General features: G+C 40.1%; 1 protein-coding gene and 1 long non-coding RNA gene across 4 annotated transcripts in view; both read left to right on the forward strand.

Annotated features, from left to right (window-relative positions):
• LOC138981122 (RING finger protein 17-like) overlaps positions 1-23,842 on the forward strand; it is a 43,056-nt gene that overhangs the window by 253 nt on the left and 18,961 nt on the right. For 2 of the 3 annotated variants that reach the window (XR_011460565.1, XM_070353961.1), the window contains exons 2-16: positions 3,067-3,201; positions 7,973-8,042; positions 9,387-9,487; positions 9,939-10,077; positions 10,364-10,434; positions 12,209-12,252; positions 12,563-12,633; positions 13,159-13,288; positions 13,668-13,715; positions 14,385-14,487; positions 14,809-14,899; positions 15,362-16,231; positions 16,660-17,052; positions 17,353-17,448; positions 18,180-18,386. Coding sequence is in view for 2 of the 3 variants with exons in the window: in XM_070353961.1 (XP_070210062.1) it covers positions 3,080-3,201; positions 7,973-8,042; positions 9,387-9,487; positions 9,939-10,077; positions 10,364-10,434; positions 12,209-12,252; positions 12,563-12,633; positions 13,159-13,288; positions 13,668-13,715; positions 14,385-14,487; positions 14,809-14,899; positions 15,362-16,231; positions 16,660-17,052; positions 17,353-17,448; positions 18,180-18,386 (2,556 nt within the window). In the remaining variant the exon portion in view is untranslated. Of the gene's footprint in view, positions 1-2,971; positions 3,202-7,972; positions 8,043-9,386; positions 9,488-9,938; positions 10,078-10,363; positions 10,435-12,208; positions 12,253-12,562; positions 12,634-13,158; positions 13,289-13,667; positions 13,716-14,384; positions 14,488-14,808; positions 14,900-15,361; positions 16,232-16,659; positions 17,053-17,352; positions 17,449-18,179; positions 18,387-23,842 lie in introns of those variants that run through there. The other variant, XM_070353962.1, reaches the window with a different exon arrangement.
• On the forward strand, positions 18,525-23,135 carry LOC138981120 (uncharacterized). Its single transcript, XR_011460564.1, has 2 exons — positions 18,525-19,194; positions 21,233-23,135. It is a non-coding gene; the product is annotated as an uncharacterized lncRNA (long non-coding RNA).

The raw sequence follows: 23,842 nt of genomic DNA on the forward strand, positions 1-23,842 counted from the left end.
CCGGTGCATTGCGTGCCAGTACAGATGTAGCACGTCGCTTTCGATGCTACTGCGTACACGCATTCGCTTTATAGTGCATTATGAAAAATGTGTAAAGTTGAATATTACCTAATGCGGATTGTTAACGCGGGGATGTAGCTCAGTCGGTAGTGCGCTGGATTTGTATCCAGTTGGCCCCCACGTTCCGGCGAGAGATTTATTTCTCAGAGTCAACTTTGTATGCAGACTCTCCTCGGTGTCCGAACACCCCCGTGTGTACACGCAAGCACAAGACCAAGTGCGCACGAAAAAGATCCTGTAATCCATGTCAGAGTTCGGTGGGTTATAGAAACACGAAAATACCCAGCATGCTTCCTCCGAAAACGGCGTATGGCTGCCTAAATGGCGGGGTAAAAAACGGCCATACACGTAAAATTCCACTCGTGCAAAAAACACGAGTGTACATGGGAGTTTCAGCCCACGAACGCAGAAGAAGAAGAAGTTAACTCGACCAATGCACTATAACATAACATGTCTCACGCTTTCCTTTGCCGCCACTGAAAGCTGTGGTCTATTTATGACTATCCGGGGCTACGAGTTTGAAAAGATAGGACTGAGAATCATGTAGACCTACAGAATTCTGTACAGCGAACACGGCCTAAAACCCCACCTAGACAGCGTGTATGACCTTGAGAGCTTCATTCAACACTTGAATTTTGCTGTGGTACTGGTATTGGTAACAAAATACTAACATTTGGTTTGCTCTCTCAGGGCTGAGCATACTTGTCAAGAGGGATCGAGCACAAAAAAAACCCCAACTGGGCAGAGATTCAACTCAAGACCTTTAGGTGTACGTCGCGGCCGATGTCTTAATCGCTAGTGTCACCAGTGTTGACATAGAGGAAAAATTGACGATGTTACTGTTACATCATTCTACGCTTGAACATAGACCATTTATCCTGGACTGCCAACTAGCTCTCTCTCCGCTCTTTCTCTCTATTACGAGGTAGCGCCTCTCGCATTTAGGAACCTACGCTTACATGGCCTTTCAGAAATCAGGGGGACGTCATATCCGGTGTCGATTGTAAACATGGACGAAGTTGCCGAGGTAAGTTCTGAAAATGCTAAAATAAACTCAAAAGTGCATATGCATGAAACATGTTTTTCGATGAGGTTTGTTAAGTTTAGTTCGGAGTTTTGGAAAATCCAGTTCATTGTCACCTCCCATTGTCACAAATAACTGGAGCGTGCTTTCTTTTCACTGTCTTCGAATCGCTGGCCTTTCAAACCGGACGTGACGCGCCCCTGAAAGTCGAGAGTCGTAACCTCGAAGGGCCACGTGACGAGTTGGCGGTCCAGGCTATTTGGTCTATGGTTTGAATGACCATGCATGCGTTGTAAAAATTTTCCGTTCAGATTTGCCTTCATTTTGCAAACATGTTTCACGGAATCGTAGCATGGGGCGGGGATATAGCTCAGTTGGTAGCGATCTGGATTTGTATTCAGTTGGCCGCTGTCAGCGTGAGTTCGATCCCAGGTTCGGCGGAAATTTATTTCAGAGTCAAATTTGTGTGCAGACTCTCTTCGGTGTCCGAACTCCCCCCCGTGTACACTACATTGGGTGTGCACGTTAAAGATCCCTCGATTGACAAAAGGGTCTTTCCTGGGAAAAATTGCTTAGGCACAGTTAATAATTGTCTACCTATACCCGTGTGACTTGGAATAATAGGCCGTGAAAGGTAAATATGCACCGAAATGGCTGCAATTACTGGCCGTATAAAATTTCATCTCACACGGCATCACTGCAGAGCGCCTAGAACTGTACCCACGGAATATGCGCGATATAAGCCTCATTGATTGATTGACATGTTTACACCGCCATGCAAAAGCGACATTCGCGAAATGTGATGGCTGCGATATCTCTATTTAATTACAACACGCAGTATAGGTGGGGTTTCAGGCCGCGTTCGCTGTACAGAATTATGCACATGATTCTCAGCCCTATTTTTTAAAACTCAAAGCCCCAGAAAGTCATCAATAGACCACAGCTTTAAGCAAATGTGTGCCAGATTGTAGTTACACGTTTCCGAGTATGACAAGAACAACATGAAAATCGCAATTGTCCCTCCAAAAGCCCAAAAATGCATCTCGTTTTGGCGGCAGAACTAACTTTTAAAATTTGGATAATAAATTGACAGCTTGTTACACAAAAATTCTTAAATCATAAAAGAATTCTTTTTTCATCAAGACAAGATCAGTACAATTCGAAGTTTTGAAAAAAGAAAAGCCCGGAAACGTGTCGCACAAACCGTCTTTCGTAGCAGACAACGTGCCAGGCGCCCGTTCCTCTGAACAGTCAACTGCAACCGCTCTATTTCGTGTGAATCGCAGCTGTTTGTTGCGTTTAGATTCAGAGGTACACAATAGTGTGCTATGACAAATAAACTTACAGCGAGTCGCATTGAAATCACAAACTGACGACTACATTGTGAAAAAAGAAAACTGGATCACACGGTTTCGCGATGGCTCAGGGGTAAGATAAACCACGCAAAAATAAATTCTTTGAAAATTGCTCGCTCTTTTAGTCTTTATGGAAGTCACCTAGGGTGTTCAAAAGCGGTGAGTGTTTAAATGACAGAGTGTTTGTACAGTGTGTAAAAGCCTGACAGTATCTGTGATTGTTTACGAGAGGCAGACTGTGCTTTTAACTGAATGATTTATGCACTGCATTTTGTTGGTAAATGCTGCTTCTAGCCTCGGGACTGGTGATTTACGCTGCTTGGTTGGCGGACGGAATTCAGTGATGGATACGTGACTCATGAACTTTGTTATGGCTATCTTCAATCTTTTATAAACCACTTTGAAAATGGGAATAAAGAAGAAGAAAATGAAATGAAAAGTTTTTCAGGAAAACCACATTGTGCATTCTTTGTCAGTTGAAAACAATTTGCACTCTGTGTCTGGGGTTTTTACAGAAGGACATGTTATTAATTCTAGATGCTGATTTGATCTGTCCAAGCAGCGTGGTTAATGATGATTTTGATTGCTGTATTCCTAATTCTGTTTTTGTCTTCTTTTTTTTTACAGATAACAAATTAAAATGGAGAAGGTCCTAGACGCGTGGGATCCAATGGCAGAAGATTTTCAAGATCGAAGAATCAACTCGTATAGAGAGGGTGTTGGCCAGGATCTACAGCACCGTGACCAAAGTGATGCGTCAAGGTACCTTGATTTTAACTTAACCATGAACTGCAGGGATGTTTTGTGTTCTTTAGCTATAGTTAATGGTACCTGAACCATTGCTAATGATGATATATTGGAAGTCATTGGAAGGCCCAAACAGTGTTAACCCCTTGACTGCCTGCTACGAGTGTCACTCGTAGGTACACTTGATATCCCAGACGCCCAGCTACGAGTCACATTCGTGCTCAGCGCGTCGTTGGTGTATGAGAAGCACAGACACGGTTAAAGGGAGGCAAGTGCTCCCAGTGTTGGAAGAACAGTTGGGGAGGAGTTGCAAACCTTTAATAATCTGGTTTCAGTTGATATTTCCGCGAATTGAACTAGATTTCTCGGAAATACCAAAACAAAGATCAAAGATGGCGGACCTCGGTGGTAGTGAAATGTGGAAGGTGCATCACTGCCATCCAGTGATGGGGATTTTATACCAGGCTTGTGTCTGTCCGAGTGCTTCCACACAAAGTTTGTGTTCTGGCAGTGACTTGGTGAGTAAACAGCTAATGTAAACCTCCCATTTTATTTTTAAAAAAAATTTTAATTTAAAAAAAAATTTTTTTTTTTTTTTTTTTACACAATGCACACGCTTTCAAGCAGAATCACACTTTTAGTGATGTGTTTATTTTATTTGATTTTATTTCCTAAAAGTTACATATCTGATGAACATTTGTGTAAAATTTGACATCTCTAATTCAAAAAATTAAAAAATTATAGCACTTTTAGTAACAGTATACTGTGTTATGACTTTCGTCCCTGGCATATAGAATGCAGCAAATGAAAAAAATCGCGGCAGTCAAGGGGTTAATGTTATTGAAATGAAGGAATCACCAGATTTGTTGACTGTACATTCCCAGGACCTATCCACAGTTGCTTTTCATGTTTTATATTTAGTCAAGTTTTGACTAAATATTTTAACATCGAGGGGGAATCGAAACGAGGGTCATGGTGTATGTGCGTGTGTGTCTGTGTGTGTGTGTGTGTGTGTGTGTGTGTGTGTAGAGCGATTCAGACTAAACTACTGGACCGATCTTTATGAAATTTGACATGAGAGTTCCTGGGTATGAAATCCCCGAACGTTTTTTTCATTTTTGACTCACATGCGAAGCAAAAGTGAGTCTATGTACTCACCCGAGTCGTCCGTCCGTCCGGCCGGCCGGAAAACTTTAACGTTGGATATTTCTTGGATACTATTCAGTCTATCAGTACCAAATTTGGCAAGATGGTGTATGATGACAAGGGCCCAAAAAACATACATAGCATCTTGACCTTGCTTCAAGGTCAAGGTCGCAGGGGCCATAAATGTTGTCTAAAAAACAGCTATTTTTCACAATTTCCCCATTTTCTCTGAAGTTTTTGAGATTGAATACCTCACCTATATATGATATATAGGGCAAAGTAAGCCCCATCTTTTGATACCAGTTTGGTTTACCTTGCTTCAAGGTCAAGGTCACAGGAGCTCTTCAAAGTTGGATTGTATACATATTTTGAAGTGACCTTGACCCTGAACTATGGAAGATAACTGTTTCAAACTTAAAAATTATGTGGGGCACATGTTATGCTTTCATCATGAGACACATTTGGTCACATATGATCAAGGTCAAGGTCACTTTGACCCTTATGAAATGTGACCAAAATAAGGTAGTGAACCACTAAAAGTGACTATATCTCATGGTAGAAAGGGCCAATAAGCACCATTGTACTTCCTATGTCTTGAATTAACAGCTTTGTGTTGCATGACCTTGGATGACCTTGGGTCAAGGTCACATGTATTTTGGTAGGAAAAATGTGTAAAGCAGTTCTTAGTGTATGATGTCATTGCTAGGTTTAGTTATTTGAGGTCAAGCATGTGAGTCGTATGGGCTTTGCCCTTCTAAGTTGAAAATATTGTTTTGCGCGTGCCTCTGTAGTGTATTTTTGACTCACATGCGAAGCAAAAGTGAGTCTATGTACTCACCCGAGTCGTCCGTCCGTCCGGACGTCCGTCCGGAAAACTTTAACGTTGGATATTTCTTGGACACTATTCAGTCTATCAGTACCAAATTTGGCAAGATGGTGTATGATGACAAGGCCCCAAAAAACATACATAGCATCTTGACCTTGCTTCAAGGTCAAGGTCGCAGGGGCCATAAATGTTGTCTAAAAAACAGCTATTTTTCACATTTTTCACATTTTCTCTGAAGTTTTTGAGATTGAATACCTCACCTACATATGATATATAGGGCAAAGTAAGCCCCATCTTTTGATACCAGTTTGGTTTACCTTGCTTCAAGGTCAAGGTCACAGGAGCTCTTCAAAGTTGGATTGTATACATATTTTCAAGTGACCTTGACCCTGAACTATGGAAGATAACTGTTTCAAACTTAAACATTATGTGGGGCACATGTTATGCTTTCATCATGAGACACATTTGGTCACATATGATCAAGGTCAAGGTCACTTTGACCCTTATGAAATGTGACCAAAATAAGGTAGTGAACCACTAAAAGTGACCATATCTCATGGTAGAAAGAGCCAATAAGCACCATTGTACTTCCTATGTCTTGAATTAACAGCTGTGTGTTGCATGACCTTGGATGACCTTGACCTTGGGTCAAGGTCACATGCATTTTGGTAGGAAAAATGTGTAAAGCAGTTCTTAGTGTATGATGTCATTGCTAGGTTTAGGTCAAGCATGTGAGTCGTATGGGCTTTGCCCTTCTTGTTTTGAGTCACTTGAGAAAAAGTGACTCTATACATGTAATCGGTCAGTGTTAGTCTGTCCGGCCGGCCGTCCGTAGACACCACCTTAACGTTGGACTTTTCTCGGAAACTATCAAAGCGATCGGGCTCATATTTTGTTTAGTCGTGACCTCTACACTTTAACGATGGTTTCGTTGACCTTTGACCTTTTTCAAGGTCACAGGTCAGCGTCAAAGGAAAAATTAGACATTTTATATCTTTGACAAAGTTCATCGGATGTGATTGAAACTTTGTAGGATTATTCTTTACATCAAAGTATTTACATCTGTAGCCTTTTACGAACGTTATCAGAAAAACAAGGGAGATAACTAGCCTTTTCTGTTCGGCAACACACAACTTAACGTTGGGCTTTTCTCGGAAACTATAAAAGTGACCGGGCTCAAATTTTATGTGAACGTGACTCATTGTGTTGTGAATACCTGTCCATCTGATGCCTCATATAATATTCAGAACTGCGAAAGTGACTCGATCGAGCGTTTGCTCTTCTTGTTTATAAATGTCTTTGATGACGTCATATCCGGCTTTTCGTGAAAGTTGAGGCGGCACTGTCACGCCCTCATTTTTCAACCAAATTGGTTGAAATTTTGGTCAAGTAATCTTCGACGAAGCCCGGACTTCGGTATTGCATTTCAGCTTGGTGGCTTAAAAATTAATAAATGACTTTGGTCATTAAAAATCTGAAAATTGTAAAAAAAAATAAAAATTTATAAAACGATCCAAATTTACGTTTATCTTATTCTCCATCATTTGCTGATTCCAAAAACATATAAATATGTTATATTCGGATTAAAAACAAGCTCTGAAAATTAAATATATAAAAATTATTATCAAATTTTTTTTTTCGAAATCAATTTAAAAACACTTTCATCTTATTCCTTGTCGGTTCCTGATTCCAAAAACATATACATATGATATGTTTGGATTAAAAACACGCTCAGAAAGTTAAAACGAAGAGAGGTACAGAAAAGCGTGCTATCCTTCTCAGCGCAAGTACTACCTCGCTCTTCTTGTCAATTTCACTGCGTTTGCCGTGCGCGGTGGACTGACGATGCTACGGTCTTGCTGCGTTGCATTGCGTTCAGTTTCATTCTGTGAGTTCGACAGCTACTTGACTAAATATTGTATTTTCGCCTTACGCGACTTGTTAAAGCATTATGCTTAGATTTGAGACTTTTCTTTAACTCATTCGCTGCGTGTCGGAACTGGAATTCCGACACCTGTGTTTAGCGTTGGCTGCGTGCCGGTACTTGAGTTCCGACGGATATCACGAATTTTTAACGGTGTAAACGGTCCTGCTGACCAAGGGAAACAACCCCTGCAATGAACTTCTATCTGTCTACAGTGGTACCATTCACTGTAAACAGTTCCTTCCCTTAAATTGTTGGGATTAATAAAAATTTTGTTGACGGTGTGCGACCCACGTGTTTTGACTTTTCCAAGATGGCGGATCGTTCTGCTGAGACGTAGTAACTTGAAAAGAGTGCTAGAACGTGTTATTCAGTACGGTTCTGATCTTGACCTCAGTGATGATGATAGTGGAGATGATATTTTAGATTCTGGTGACGATTTTGTGCCAATGGACGATCATTTGGGTGATGATTCGGGCAATGCAAGTGTCGATCATGACATTGTGTATGATGAACCCATGACGTAGAAAGTTTTTTTGTTTTGCTTCAAATTGGATATTTTGCCTGGATATGAAGACAACAAAAGATATGTACTTTCAAATGTTTCATATATTTTCTAAAAGAGTAAGTTCCAAACTTTGCAAAAACATAAGGTATGTAAGGTTATCTTGTGTTGTTGATTTTTAATAATTTTTTCAAAATGGCTCTAAATCGCGCGTTGGCAGGGAACACAGGGGAAATTTAGACGCGCAGCGAATGAGTTAAAGTTATATCGGTCATATATATTATGTTTCTTTATGATTAATTGTTCAGGGCGTCTTTGAATATTTTTACAGCAGGTACTTGTCATTGTTACAATGTTAATGTCAATGTTTTTTTATTTTCTGCAGAAATGGAACAGATGGCGGATACAAACCAGTTACTTTGTATGTCAGTAATATCCCTCTTGAAGTTGATGAGGTGAGAATTTCAAAAGTGCACAAGCTGAATTTGACAATATTGTTTTTTACTCTAGCTTCTCGTTCATAGATGACAGTGGAAGAAAAATACTGTTGTGCATGTACTTGCAAAAAAAGGACACCTTTGGCATCAGCCAAGTGTCCCATCACACTAGACTCAAAAACAAACCAAAAAAGGTTTATGGACATCAAAAGTAGGATGAGTTGATGAGTGAAACTCGTAATAAAATTCAATGAAGAAAAACATGCACATCATTCAAAGGTTCCTTACAAGTTACATGAATCAATCTTGATTTTTGAGTCACTTGAGAAAAAGTGACTCTATGTAATCGGTCAGTGTTAGTCTGTCCGGCCGGCCGTCCGTAGACACCACCTTAACGTTGGACTTTTCTCGGAAACTATCAAAGCGATCGGGCTCATATTTTGTTTAGTCGTGACCTCCAATGACCTCTACACTTTAACGATGGTTTCGTTGACCTTTGACCTTTTTCAAGGTCACAGGTCAGCGTCAAAGGAAAAATTAGACATTTTATATCTTTGACAAAGTTCATCGGATGTGATTGAAACTTTGTAGGATTATTCTTTACATCAAAGTATTTACATCTGTAGCCTTTTACGAACGTTATCAGAAAAACAAGGGAGATAACTAGCCTTTTCTGTTCGGCAACACACAACTTAACGTTGGGCTTTTCTCGGAAACTATAAAAGTGACCGGGCTCAAATTTTATGTGAACGTGACTCATTGTGTTGTGAATAGCAATTTCTTCCTGTCCATCTGATGCCTCATATAATATTCAGAACTGCGAAAGTGACTCGATCGAGCGTTTGCTCTTCTTGTTAAATTTTAATCTGGGAATGTTTGCAGTGTGCCCTTTTCAGACTTTTTTGTTGTTCTTCTGGCTACTTTGCATTTTAAAATGAAACTACCTCAGGATTTTTTTGTGTGGAAAGTTTACTGGTGAATTGGACCTTAAAAGTGTACTTCTTGCAAAAGCGTGAAATGTGGACACCTTTTAGGGGGGAAAAGTTGGACAGAAATCAATCAAAGCTTTAGCGGTAGAAGAAGGCGGCACAGAGAAATGAAAGTTCAGGAACAACACCCGAACACAACAATTTCACATTTGAGTATCTGAGCGCTCCAACGCTTATCTTTAAGGTATTCCTGGTGTGTGGTGACATAATTACAACCCCAAACCAAACTATCGCAGCTCGAAAGGGTATTGGAGACATTTTTTGTGTCCATTATATCCCTTTAAGCATATAACCAGTGTAGTCCAGTCATGCATTTTGTTTTCAACAGCACTTCTGAAGTAAGACATCTGTTCATGCCAATCCTGTTTTGCAGACTGCTTTGAAGCATATCTTCATACAAGAGGGGAAGGTGGCAAAGGTATCGATTCCTGAGCAATCTGCAGACAACGCTGCAAAATTTGGATCAAAGATAGGGTAAGACTTGTTTATTTCTGTTAGATTAAGCAACTGCTGGTTGATTTGGCTCATATCATTCTGCATGAATGTGTTGATGTCTTGCTTCAAAACCTTGCACCAGCAGCAAAGAACACAGATCAAGACTAGATTGCATAAAATGTGCGGTGCTTGATTCTTTTTGTTGATTTCTGTGTGTGTTTGATCAGAAAGGCTCAAAGCAAAGTGTCTTTCACCTGTTTAATATTAACTGCAGTCCAGCTTCTTACAACTGTGATGGAACACCTTTGATGATGAAAATGTTCAGTATAATACGGTAGAAACCCCATTAAAAAGACAGCCCACCCTCACCCCAAGTATATTTCCATTGTAAGACTATTTTTAAAGACCTCATTTTGTGCTATTTTGGGAGGACTTAACAGTGGGTTCCAGTGTTTCCAAAGAACTACAGTGTTTGTTTTTGTTCCTGCAGGTTTGTGACGATGGATAACACCAGAGGTGCTCAGGCTGCCATAGAAAAGCTGCATGGCTATCAGTTGAAGAATAAGAATTTGTCTGTCAGGGTGAAACTTTCCAAAGAAGAGTTAACTCGGAAAAAAGAAAACCATGCGGTGAGTTTGAACATGTCGTAGCCATGTTCATTTCTGGTAATTTGTTTTGCTTCATACCTGATCTGTATCTTGTCCTGTCTTTATTTTTAATTTGTTTGACTTCATACCTGATCTGTATCTTGTGCTGTCTTTATTTTTAATTTGTTTGACTTTTTCTTCCGAAGTTCAGACAGACATTTAGGGAAATGAGTTCAGTGTTCGCGGAGTAAAACAGGTCTGCTATAACCTGTTGTTGTATTGTTGTCCACATTAACAGAACAGTTGATATTTTCCATGTGCACCCCAGAGGGAGGAAGAGTATGTGCGAAAGTTCACGACGGGCAGACCAAATGGGAATGCTGATGGATCTCACCCCAGGTAAGCTAGCTGTCTAAATTATGTGAGCTTAACACTGCACACTATATACATAAAATGCTAGCAGGGAAAGGCTACTGTTATTAGCAGAATGCGACTTTATCCAGAGCACAACACAGCAGTGGATGAAGGAGAATCTTAGATGTTACATTGGTAGACCATTTCATGCAATAGACTCGAAAATAGTTCTCCCAGACCAATGAACGCAAGGATTATATAAACATATAGCCAATAGAGAATGGCAATATATATTATAATAATAATAATAATGCAAACTTTTATAGCGCTATTCTAGAAAAATGTCTACTCTTAGCGCTTTACAATGCATACATCGACCAAGCATACTATACACGCACAGGCAAAGAAACCGACCAAACATAACCAACAAACTATACATGCACAGGCAAAGAAAGCGACCAAACATACAATACACGCACAGGCAAGATAACGACCAAACATAAACAAACATACTATGACCAAACATAACCAACATACTATACGCGCGCAGGCAAAGAGAACAATCAGCACATGTAATAATTACTGACAACTAATAATGCAGGCATACAATGACAGTCCAATACACAGCCTAAGCACAAGAACCACAGTAGGCTTCTATATAAAAACGTGTCAACGGTACTATTTACACACACACACACAGTGCTGACACAAAGCGCATTTATATATGTAAATCAAAAGTTATCTTTAAGGCGAGGGTACTTCATCAATTACTTTTTTTTCTGCAAATGCTTTGTGGAACATGTTAATTCATCATCCTGAACTCGGGTCAAAATGAGTTACTTCCCTTCGGGTCTCATTTATCCTTTGTTTTCCTTCGTCGCGATATAACCTTTGTGGTTGAAAACGAAGTTAAACACCAAATAAAGAAAGAAAGAAAGCCTTTGTTTTCCTTCTCTGGAGAGGAAATCGATTTTTAAACATATTTAGAGCTTTTCGTAATGTGTTATTGATATAAGCAGATTCGCGATCGTCGATAATGATTTTTCATGGTGTGTAATTTTTATATTACAAAGGAATTGTTATGTAACTTGTAAGACAGTTTCAAGCGAGCTATCTTTCGCAGATGTTTTTACTGTGCAAACAACTCTAAATATGGCAAAAGTGTCACGTGACAATCAACTTTGTCACGTGATCATAACAAAATGGCTACGGAGCGGACAATACTTTTTTTCTTAACCAGTTGGGAGTGATGCAACAATATCACGGTCTCCTTCCCACAGCAGTCTCAAATTTGGACTTGTTTTGACCTTAGAACGATGTCTTTATCATAACTGTAAAGAACAGAACGGAGATCACTGTCGAAGTCGGCCATTCTACAATCACATTCGTCTTTCATCTTTTAACAGAAACATCAGCGAAAAACATATGGGAGATAACTCTGTATTCTTGTTTTGATAGATTTCGGCTTTTAGCTCCGCTTCTGAGTGTAGTAATTATCCATCCTGTCAGAGAGACATGAGCGATAGCGTGGACCGATGATTATCAGAATGGTTAATTTATAAGGTAACAAAAACACGAGTTTAATTAGTGACAGCGCAGAAAGCACTGGAGTTGTATACATCCTGAACCTAGGCCTTGTAGTTGTACATGTTTGTACAACCCAGATTTCTTTTTACTGCAAGTATGTTTTGGTGCCTTTCTTCTATTCTGATTTATTAAATGAGGAGGTATACATGAGGTTTTGTCTGGTTTGTTAGAATACAGTGATGACATTTGTTTTGATCACATGAATGATTGTTCCTTATTTTTTCAACTGCAGGATGCAACAGAGTGGAGCCTCAGGAAGCTTTGCAAGAAATCATGGTAGGAATATTTCAGTGCATGTGTGTTGTTTGCCATTGCCAAATCCAGAAATAACCGAGCGATTGTTACTGGAAATTGTTCTGTTTGAATGCAAAGGCTCCTTTTGTGGTTTGGGTTTCTGTGAATTTGCCTTGCTCTTTGTAGGGAAGCTGCTTCTGATGTTGATGGTCACAACGTTTTGTAAGATGTGTGTTAGGCTGAAATCAAATGGATGAACATTTGCTTTACATTTAAATGCACGTTGATGATTAAAGACATAGACTTGATGACTACTTGTGGGTTGTCTAAAGATGTTCTTTCTTCTGTGTAGGTCCCTACGGTGACTCCGCTTCTGTGAATGGTGATCTGATGGTCACTTTGGAGAATGGCTCAGGCCGAAGGGTAATAGAAGAAAAAAAAAGCAAACTAACACAGCCAGCCTAGTTAGACTTTGTAGGCTTTGTATTTGATATTTTCCACAGGTTTTACTTCTGCTCTAGGTTATAACATTTTTTTCAAATCAAGGTTGATCCTATGCGTTTCCTTACTGTTCACCAGATATTGTTTATGTCCTTTCTCCAGTGTATCTGTCGCTCACTGCATTGTGAAAACGAATGCATCCCACTTTTTCCTGGCTTTAAAGGCGTTTTACGTCTGGAAAAAAAAGGGGGGGGGGGGGAATTCCATTAAAGAAAGGTGCAAGCAACCATAAAACGAAATGAGAATTTGATGCTATGAAACCAGGTTGTATGAAATGATAAGAAAACAATATGTAGTTCCTGATAGTATAAAGATGAAAGAAATGCTTGCTCAAAGCACTGGTCTATGGAAAAAAAACAATGGTTACAGGGCATTCACAAAACAGAGCAAAATGTTAGTAATGTTGGTGTCCTGTTCACATCCCTGTTCCTTTTGATTGCGCTACAGGTGCAAGACCGGGCGCCACATTACAGTGGAGGAAGAGGAGCTGCAGCGTTCAGAGGGGCTGGACGAGGAGGCTCTTCAATGTACATACCTCAGACCAGCCATCTTGGACGTTCCCCGGCCTCTGTCGCGGGTAAGGCAGGGTTGTTTGGTTGTTGCAGGTTAAGTGGGTATTGTTTGTGGTTCAGGTTTTGAAAAGAGGTTATTCAATACAAGGGTCCAATAGCACCTTTCTTGTGCGCCCCACAGCATCATCAGCTGAAGGTGAGGAAGGGTTATTGGGTTGCTGACTGCTTCAGATTTATGAGGGGGCAATAAGTAGTATAATAAAGTAGTTTGCAGAAACTGAAATGCCCGCACTCTGTACAAAACCATTGTGTGTGCAGCATCCATTTCAAGTAGCGGTCAGTTTTACTCCCCCTCCTTATCTTATGGCTATAAACATGTTTGAGTGAATTCTTCATGGCTGTTTTCAATCTTTTCTCATTTTGGTAATCATTGTTTGGTTGCAGGGATCGATTCTACGATTGTGAATCAATGTGGAGCATGTCACAATCCAGGTGAGTTGTACTCTTTGTCAATCAATGTGGAGCATGTCACAATCCTGGTGAGTTGTACTCTTTGTCAATCAATGTGGAGCATGTCACAATCCTGGTGAGTTGTACTCTTTGTCAATCAATGTGGAGCATGTCACAATCCTGGTGAGTTGTACTCTTTGTCAATCAATGTGGAGCATGTCACAATCCAGGTGAGTTGTACTCTTTGTCAATCAATGTGGAGCATGTCACAATCCAGGTGAGTTGTACTATTTTTTAATCATCACCTTATATCTCTCTCCATTCTAATCTTGTCCATCACCTGCTAATTATGTATCTCTTTCATTGTAAGATCTTTTTTTAACAAAGGCAAGTAAGCGCTCTAAATAAAGACAACAGAAAGTGAGTTATAAAACCAGTCTCCTGGCACCTGAGAGAAGAAGAAACATTATAACACATGACTTTTGTCTTTCCTGGTAATAAAGATTCATCTGTTGAGCATGTGGTAGGAGAGGATGGGGATTGCTTTCTTTGTTCTAATGCTGGAACCTGTACTTCAAGACTACAAAAGTGTCACTTCACAACTCGGGGTAACATGTTCAAATACATATGAATTGTTGAATAAAGACTGTTTAAACCAACAACTCGGGGTGACATTTTCAAGCCTGATTTTTATGCTTCCCCTCGTTTCAGCTACACTGAGATGTCAAGCGTGCAAGTCGGTTTACTACTGCAACGCTCATTGCCAGGCGACACATTGGGGTGTCCACAAGCAAGTGTGCATATACGAGCAAAGGTGAGTGACATGTGTTGAACACGGTGCAGTAGATTGTAAGAGAGGATTGCAAGGAGAGCCTCTTTCTGACGGTGCACATATTAGATTTGCAGAGGGGAGAACAGATGATTGGGAGCAAACTGCAGTTGAGTGTATAGATCTAAGAACATGTACTGCTCTGTAACTGACTACTCATTTTATGAAAAGTGTTGTTGCTGAATGATTGTAACATACATAATTTGAAATGTAAGCAGTATTTGTGGGTGATTCGAAAATGGACATTTATTACTACCCTGAAAGTCAGCTGTGCTAAAAGTGTATTCTTTTTTGGTCTTATGACAGAGCTTCTGCCCCTCCAGTGAACAGAAATGCCCTACTTGCCACTCCTGACTTTGAGAACATGCAGGTTGATGTATCCGAAGCCTTTGTAGAGGTATGGTGATGAGCTTTCAATTCATTGTTTTTGTGTGTGTGTGGATTGTTTCTTCTTCTTCTTGTCGATCACTGTGTGGATTGTTTGAAACTAGCAGTTGACAAAGCTCCTAAGCTTATTTCAAATCGCCACAAACTTTGCTGGTGTTTTGTATTTACAATTCGGGGAAAAGGTGATGCCTGTTTTGATTTTCCAAAATGTATTAAACTTTTATGGACATTTCTAACTGAAAATTAACCAAACTTTTATGGACGTTCTGCAAATTGGTCCACCCTCCTCTCCCCCTTCCCAAAACGAATCTAAACAACATCCCTGAAATATAGACCATACACCCACCCTACCAAAAAAGATGATAAATATTCAAATGGAAAAGTTGCTTTGATTTTCCTTTTTTGATTGTTTTGTTATTGTTTGTTTGTTCGGTTTGCTCCGATAAAAATGTTTGCCACTAATTTGTTTTAGAACAACCAGCAATACCTGCGGGAGTGGATACAGTCAGTTGACGTAAGGTCAGAAAAGTCCAATTCCTCAGGCGGGCAGGGTCCCACCACAAGGCCCAAGTTTCTTTCCACCAGCACGAAGAAACCCAATGACCAGGGCTCCAAGGCTGGTGGAAAACAAGGCCCAGGGGCTATGCAGGAAGGCCAGCCTCAGCCAGGAATGAACAGACCAAGCCCACGGAAGCAAGATGGACCGGGTGTAGCACCATTCTCTGGTAGCAGACCAGGTTTTAATCCACCGAGTGTGGCTGAAGAAGGCCGCAAAGAGCCGTCCCAACAGCACCAAGGCCAGCAGAGGCCTCACCAGCTGGCAGAGGGAAGCAAAGATGCCAGACCTGGACCGTTTCAGCAGGGAAGGGAGCAGCTAGAGAAAAGCAAAGATGCCATGCCTGGGCAGTTTCAGCAGAGAAGGGAACAGCCAGGACCCGAGCAGAGGAGAGGGGGACCTGGGTCTGATGGGGACAAGCCGGGCCAGTTCCGCCGTAATAACGAGAACAGAAACCAGCAGCGAGAATTTCAGGATAGCCAGAAGAACAGTTCAGGCAGTGAGCAGGAGGGACCAGCCAAGTTGAAGCAGCAAAGGGGCGGTGCGGGACCCCAGAGGGGAGGCTATTCTGGCCCAAGAGACCGGACCGATCAACCAAGGAGGGACGGTCAGGGGCCTCAGCAAAGAAGGGGAGGACCTGACCAGTTTGATGGTCAGCGCAGTGATGGACAGGGACAGCAGCAAAGAGAGCGTGGCATTGAGAACAACAGGCCAGGGCAGTTCCAGCAAAGGGATGGCAAGAGAGGCAGCCCTAAGCAGAACCAAGGGCCAAACTTCAAGCAGCGGGTGAGAATGCCATCTGAAATATTTTCCAAACAATGTTACCATGACTGTAAAATTCATAGTGGAGATGCATAAATGTACTGCTAAAACTCACTTATTTTCAGTGGAAGTTAAAAAAAAAACTTCAAGCAGCAGGTGAGAATGCCATCTGAAATATTTTCCAAACAATGTTACCATGACTGTAAAATTCATTGTGGAGATGCATAAATGTACTGCTAAAACTCACACTTATTTTCAGTGGAAGTAAAAAAAAAATAGATCAGTGGACTGCAAGTGAATTGTAAAAGAATACATCAGTGACTGAATAGAAGGTGGTTAGAGAATGAATGACTTGTCTTCAAAAAGGAGATGTGTATATTTTAACGTGTGTCAGAATTTCCTGGTGTGCTTCATGAGAAACCGTTGAAAATGAATGAGTTGTTGTTGTGCAGGAGAGAGGGAATGACAACAATAACAACAGAAACAACAACGAACCAAGTGCTCCAAGGAATTACCCACGCAGCCCTCCCAAGCCCAAGGAACAAAGCTGGAAGGACAAGGCGCCTGCTGCATCTTTGAAGGAAGCATCACCAGCTGCTCAAGCTGCTCCTGTAACCTCACCTGCTTCAGTGGTGACCACCCCACAAAGCCCTGCCTTGTCGAGTCTTGCTGATGCCTTGGTGACCACCCCACAAAGCCCTGCCTTGTCGAGTCTTGCTGATACCTTGGTGACCACCCCACAGAGCCCTGCCTTGTCAAGTCTTGCTGATGCCTTGGTGACCACCCCACAAAGCCCTGCCTTGTCGAGTCTTGCTGATGCCTTGGAGCTCAATAAGCCCTACACTGTAAGTGCGGTTAAAAGTGTCAAAAGAACTGGGTTTGTTTGAAAGCGGGGTGCTGTTGAAAATGAGAATTGTACAGCTGTGCATTTCCTGCTTTACAGATGCTCTTAAGAGTCAACCTGGTTTTGATGTTTTCTTTTACGAGTTGTCTTGTGGATGTTGCATGGCAAGTTCGAAGATTTTTGCTTTTCTTTCTATGAGTTTGTGCTTTCATTCAGTCAGCACTTACACCTAACACTTGTGCAGCTTCAGAATGATAGCTTGAGTTTACTATTTACCTACCAGGTGTGTTTGTTGTTACAGGCAGTGGTAACCCACATGGACAGCCCACAGTCTTTCTGGGTTCAAGTTGAGCTGTGTGCGCACATCTTGACCAGTGTTGCCGAGGCTGCAAATGAAGTAAGTCTTATGGGCAATATCCAGATTTAACCCTGTGTGTTTGTTTATTTTGTTTGTTATCTCCGTTGCATGCAGGCTGCTACAACCCTTACTTGTTTCTTTTTCTTTTTTGACCAGAGCATCCTTCTTCATAGGTCCTTATTTTTTTATCAGCAAATCAAAATTTCTGTTTTAATATTTACACTCTCTTTGGGCTTCTTGGTCACACTGATTGCATCTCAAAATGTTCAATCTTCTTTCAGTATTTGATTATCTGTGCGCGTGTATCTGGAGTATGCTGTCTTATGTTAAGAACTAATAATCTCTAATGAAGATCCAGTGCTCAGCTGTCATAGTGTTTGTTATCAGTTTAGGCATAGTACCATTTGAAACCATGTTTAGAATGTTAGTGCACCAGGTGTTGGCACAGATACACATGAATGTATGAAAGATCTTGTTCCGAGTGCTAGCTTAGGGGTGATTCAGTGACAAATGGTTTTTTTCCCCCATTGCATAACCTGGGGATTTGATTTTGTCAGAATTGTCAAGTTAAAAAGATAACTGCCCAAAACACACACAGACACACACACACACAGTCACACACAGTCACTCACACACTGAAGAAGAGAGGTTGAAATATAAAATACCCAACAATTATTTTACGATGTCCATGAGCAATTGTAGCCACAAGGAAAGAGGTGCTCCAAGGAACAGCCTGCACATGATGGCCTTTTCCCCTTTGTCACAAACAGTACACGGGCAGGACAAATCCTGCGTCGGCAGCTGCAGCTGGTCAGAAGTTCCTGAGTGAATTCATGGGAGACCTAGCCAGAGTGCAAGTGGTCAGCGTCGCAGGCAAGAACGTCAAAGTTTTCTACACAGATTTTGGCAACTCGGAGGACAAGCAGGTGTCGGGCCTGTTGCCTCTTCCTGCACAAATTGCTGACTTGCCTGCTGCTGTAAGTGTTGATAGCTTGCATTTTTCATGATCTGTTAACTTTCTAACAATATTTGTAATATCCACTGAGACCCAGCGTGTATCCTCTACGTATTCGAGCTGTTGTCTTGGCAGTGTTTTGTGTTGCAAATGTGACTCTTAAGGGCAGACCGGGTAGGCAAAATGAGTTATTTTTGGTCTCATACACCTTTTTGGGGTTGTTGCATTTTTCACACCTTTGAACATCCTGGAATGCATTCAATAATCTGCTTTTGTCATTTTAGACATGTATTCATGTAAATAAAACCATTTTCAAACCGATGTTTTGTTGTTTTTGTCTGTGTTTTATCAAAAAAATCGAAAAAATGGTCAACTTTGGATACTCCGTGCTGGTAAATGTGCGCACATGACATGACCCTTCGCTGTTCAAACTGTGTGGAAATTTCCGTTCTTCAAGATGACGTCATCACCGTTGGGGAATTTCCGTTGACATAGGCACAAAGAGAGAGAATCCGTTCCAACCGAAACCCCGGAATTAATATATGCAAATATATGTAGGTCAAAGGCATTTGGCGCAAGCGCAGTAGACAACTTATCAGTCCCCCGGTGTCAACAAATCCATGACGTTTTCACCGATTCAGCAGCATTTTTCAAAGTTTTGAGCTGCGGAGAACAACCCTAACATTGGAAATGTTCGGCATAGTGGCAAGAAATATCAGAGAAAGATGAACCAGCAGCAGCGAACAGTAGAAGGAAGTAACAACACTCCGAAATGAACCAACATGATCGTATTTGAGCAGACGACATTCTAAGATTCCTGACTCGACGAGGTGGGTTTTGCTTCTTTCTCTTTTCGATCTTGTTTGTTTGACAACGTGATTTATTGCACATCGTTATGTTGTTGTTGTTGTAAGAATGTGTTAGGGTTTGCAGGTAAATGATAAACAGTTTGTGTCTGAAGTATTTTGCGGGTTTCTTGATCCAATTTACTGACGATGCCGCCGCCGCACACCCCCCCCCCCCCCCTCCCTCCCTCGATCATCTCTGTGATATCGTCTTCACAACCCCTATTTTATTGTTCTTCGCTGGCCAGTCCTTGAGAGCTTACTATGGTGTAACATGTCATCAGTATTCTTTGTCTGGGGTCAAACTGAGAAGCAGCATCTGAGCGATGTACGACTGACAGTTTCTGTTTCTGGTCATTAACCGTAGGAAAATAAGTACCCTACTAGAGAGCGTTCTCTAATTCTAAAGGATTGGTTTACACCAGCATGGCTGACCAACCTATCATTGACAGCATGATTGTTGTCAAATCTTTTCCATTAACTAAGGAATAAAAAAAATAGATCCAATTTACTTCACCAAAGAAAAACAAGTCGCGTAAGGCGAAAATACAATATTTAGTCAAGTAGCTGTCGAACTCACAGAATGAAACTGAACGCAATGCAACGCAGCAAGACCGTATACTCGTAGTCCACCGCTCACGGCATAGGCAGTGAAATTGACAAGAAGAGCGGGGTAGTAGTTGCGCTAAGAAGGATAGCACGCTTTTCTGTACCTCTCTTTGTTTTAACTTTCTGAGCGTGTTTTTAATCCAAACATATCATATCTATATGTTTTTGGAATCAGGAACCGACAAGGAATAAGATGAAAGTGTTTTTAAATTGATTTCGACAATTTAATTTTGATAATAATTTTTATATATTTAATTTTCAGAGCTTGTTTTTAATCCGAATATAACATATTTATATGTTTTTGGAATCAGCAAATGATGGAGAATAAGATAAACGTAAATTTGGATCGTTTTATAAATTTTTATTTTTTTTTACAATTTTCCGATTTTTAATGACCAAAGTCATTAATTAATTTTTAAGCCACCAAGCTGAAATGCAATACCGAACCCCGGGCTTCGTCGAAGATTACTTGACCAAAATTTCAACCAATTTGGTTGAAAAATGAGGGCGTGACAGTGCCGCCTCAACTTTCACGAAAAGCCGGATATGACGTCATCAAAGACATTTATCAAAAAAATGAAAAAAACGTTCGGGGATTTCATACCCAGGAACTCTCATGTCAAATTTCATAAAGATCGGTCCAGTAGTTTAGTCTGAATCGCTCTACACACACACACACACAGACAGACGCACATACACCATACCCTCGTTTCGATTCCCCCTCGATGTTAAAATATTTAGTCAAAACTTGACTAAATATAAAAAAGAGTTAAACTAAAGGACTGGGGATGCAACTCATGAATCAAAAGCATAAAGATCACCTGCAAACAGTGCTAGGTTTAGGAAATCTGAAAATGTATACACACACACAGAACACACACACACACACACACACAAAACAGACAACAGACAAGAAACAAGCAAATACATAGCAAGTGTGATGAAATAAATTAATTTTAAAAGAAAAATATGAAAAGAAAGAAAGAAAATAATTCAGCTAGTTTCAGTATTAGTTCCTGTGTGTATGTGATTGTGTGGTTACTCAAATCCCATAGTAAACTTGACATGTACATTTTGTGATAGGGGCCAATTAATGAATGTCTTTTGTGTGTGTGTGTGTGTGTGTGTGTGTGTGTGTGTGTGTGTGTGTTCGTCAACCGACATATGTGGGTACGAGCCGCTGAGGTGGTTGTAAGAAAACCCGCCTGGTTCAGTGGTTGGGGGCCGATTGGGATTTCTGATTTACCAGCCTAGCCAAAAAGTTGAGGTACACCCCATGTAACATGGTCATTTGCAAAATAAAGTACAAGCACTTGTTGACGTTTATATTGAGTCTTAAAATTTGCAGCTTATTACAAACAAAAACCATGGACAGTTGTATCAAATATTAAATCAGTGTTTGTGTATTTATTAGGTTGGAGCAAGGGGAGAGCCAGTCCTCCTGTGGTGGCAGCGAGGAGAAAGATTGACCTGATGGAAAAGTTTGCTAAACCGGAACTACCCTCTTCCACAGCAGAAACATCAGCTTTGCCATCTTCTGACCAACCATAAGATACAGATACTTTGCCATCTTCTGACCCATCACAAGCAGATATGGATACTGGTACTGTGCAATGTCACTCCGCTGACATGTGTTGGGCTTTTGTCAACATTGATCAGCTCAATCTATTGCTGAAAGGTTTATATCCTGTACTGAATGCTTGTCTGATAGCAGTCTGATTATGAAAGAAGGTGATGCATCAGCCCAAGGATTTGCACAGGCCCTGCATCTGGAGTGCATATGAGTGTCCATTCAAGTCTGCAGTTGTTTACTCTTCTCCCGGTGTTTGCAACGCTTCGGGTGGTAAAGTTGCATTTTAAATAATCCGCGTATGACCAAGTTGGTACATGGAAAGGGACATTCAGCTTTACAGAAATTTGCTGCAGTGTTAGGATTGAGCACAGAAATACTGTAATTAAAATGTTGCAACTTTTGAATGGCTTGATAGTTTTGTTCCATTTGTGTATATATAATTATGTAATGTTGTTGATGTTGAAGCATCATTTCTATGCAATGGAATAAGAAATCAGTGCATCCGTTGGGTTTTTATGAGTCTGACAGTTTGGTTCTGATCAATATTTTCATATCAGCACAAACACAGATAATTGACTTTTTTAATGTTTTCATATAATTTTTTTTTAAATAAAAAAATCTGATAATTTGATTATCAAATCATTTCCCCTTCATAGTTAAAGTGTTATTCTGGTTAAAAAAAAAACAAACCCATTAATTCAAGCTCTACTGTGGTACTAGTTTACCGGGGTACTAGTGAGACTCTTTTACATGCTGTTTTCTCTACATGTAATTTGAGACAAAATGTGGTAATTAAAATGTTGTAACTTTTGAATGGCAAGATGGATTTGTTCCAATTTTGTATATGTTGTTTATGATTTGTGAAGCACCATTTCTGTGCATGGAATAAGAATACAGTGGATTCCTTGTGTTTTTATGAGTCCGACAGTTTCGTTTTGATTCATATCTGCACTAACATAGATGAGTTTTCAAATGATTTTTTAAAAAAAGTCTGGATAATTTGATCGTCAAATCATTTCCCCATCATAGTAAAGTGGTTATTCTTATAAAAACATATCAATTCAGGCTGCACTGTGCTACTAGTTTGAGGTACTGGTTGGAATCTTTCAAATGCTGTTTTCTCTGAATGTAATTTTCAGACAAACATCTGTAATTAAAATGTTGCAACTTTTGAATGGCTTGATGGATTTGTTTCATTTTTGTTTATGTTGTTTATGATTTGTAAAGCGTCAGTTTTGTGTATGGAATAAGAGTTAAGTGCATTGGTTGGGTTTTTATGAGTCTGACAGTTTGGTTCTGATTCATGTTTTCATATCGGTACAAACAAAGATGGCTGTTTTCATATGATGTATATAAAAAAAATCCTGATAATTTGATTGTCAAATCCTTTTCCCTACATAGTAAAGTGGTCATTCTGATAAAAACATATGAATTCAGGGTGCACTGTGCTACTGGTTTTTTTATGTACTGGTTCAAATCTTTAAAATGCTGTTTTCTCTGAATGTAATTTTCAGACAAAACGCTACAATTAAAATGTTGCAACTTTTGAAAGGCTTGATGGATTTGTTCAGTTTTTGTATATGTTGTTTATGAGTTGTACAGCATCAGTTCTGTGTATGGAATAAGAGTTCAGTGCATTGGTTGGGTTTTTATGAGTCTGACAGTTAGGATTTCATGTATTTTTCTTATCAAAACTGAACCGGTAACTGAAAATGCTAAATTAAAATAATATATTGCTTAGAAATGCTTTTCGATACACAGAATTATTAAACACACACATATTGCTGCAAAGAAGAAAAATTGGATCAAAACATGCACTGGTTCACAAACTGCAACATTTTAAAACAAGTCGCGTAAGGCGAAAATACAATATTTAGTCAAGTAGCTGTCGAACTCACAGAATGAAACTGAACGCAGCAAGACCGTATACTCGTAGCATCGTCACTCCACCGCCCGTGGCAAAGGCAGTGCCCGTGGAATTGACAAGAAGAGCGGGGTATTCGTTGCGCTGAGAAGGATAGCACGCTTTTCTGTACCTCTCTTCGTTTTAACTTTCTGAGCGTGTTTTTAATCCAAACATATCATATCTATATATTTTTGGAATCAAGAACCGACAAGGAATAAGATGAAAGTGTTTTTAAATTGATTTCGAAACAAAAATTTTGATAATAATTTTTATATATTTAATTTTCAGAGCTTGTTTTTAATCCGAATATAACATATTTATATGTTTTTGGAATCAGCAAATGATGGAGAATAAGATAAACGTAAATTTAGATCGTTTTATAATTTTTTTTTTTTTTTACAATTTTCAGATTTTTAATGACCAAAGTCATTAATTAATTTTTAAGCCACCACGCTGAAATGCAATACCGAACCCCGGGCTTTGTCGAAGATTACTTGACCAAAATTTCAACCAATTTGGTTGAAAAATGAGGGCGTGACAGTGCC

This window comes from Littorina saxatilis, linkage group LG12, assembly GCF_037325665.1.
Source record: "Littorina saxatilis isolate snail1 linkage group LG12, US_GU_Lsax_2.0, whole genome shotgun sequence".
Classification (NCBI taxonomy): domain Eukaryota; kingdom Metazoa; phylum Mollusca; class Gastropoda; order Littorinimorpha; family Littorinidae; genus Littorina; species Littorina saxatilis.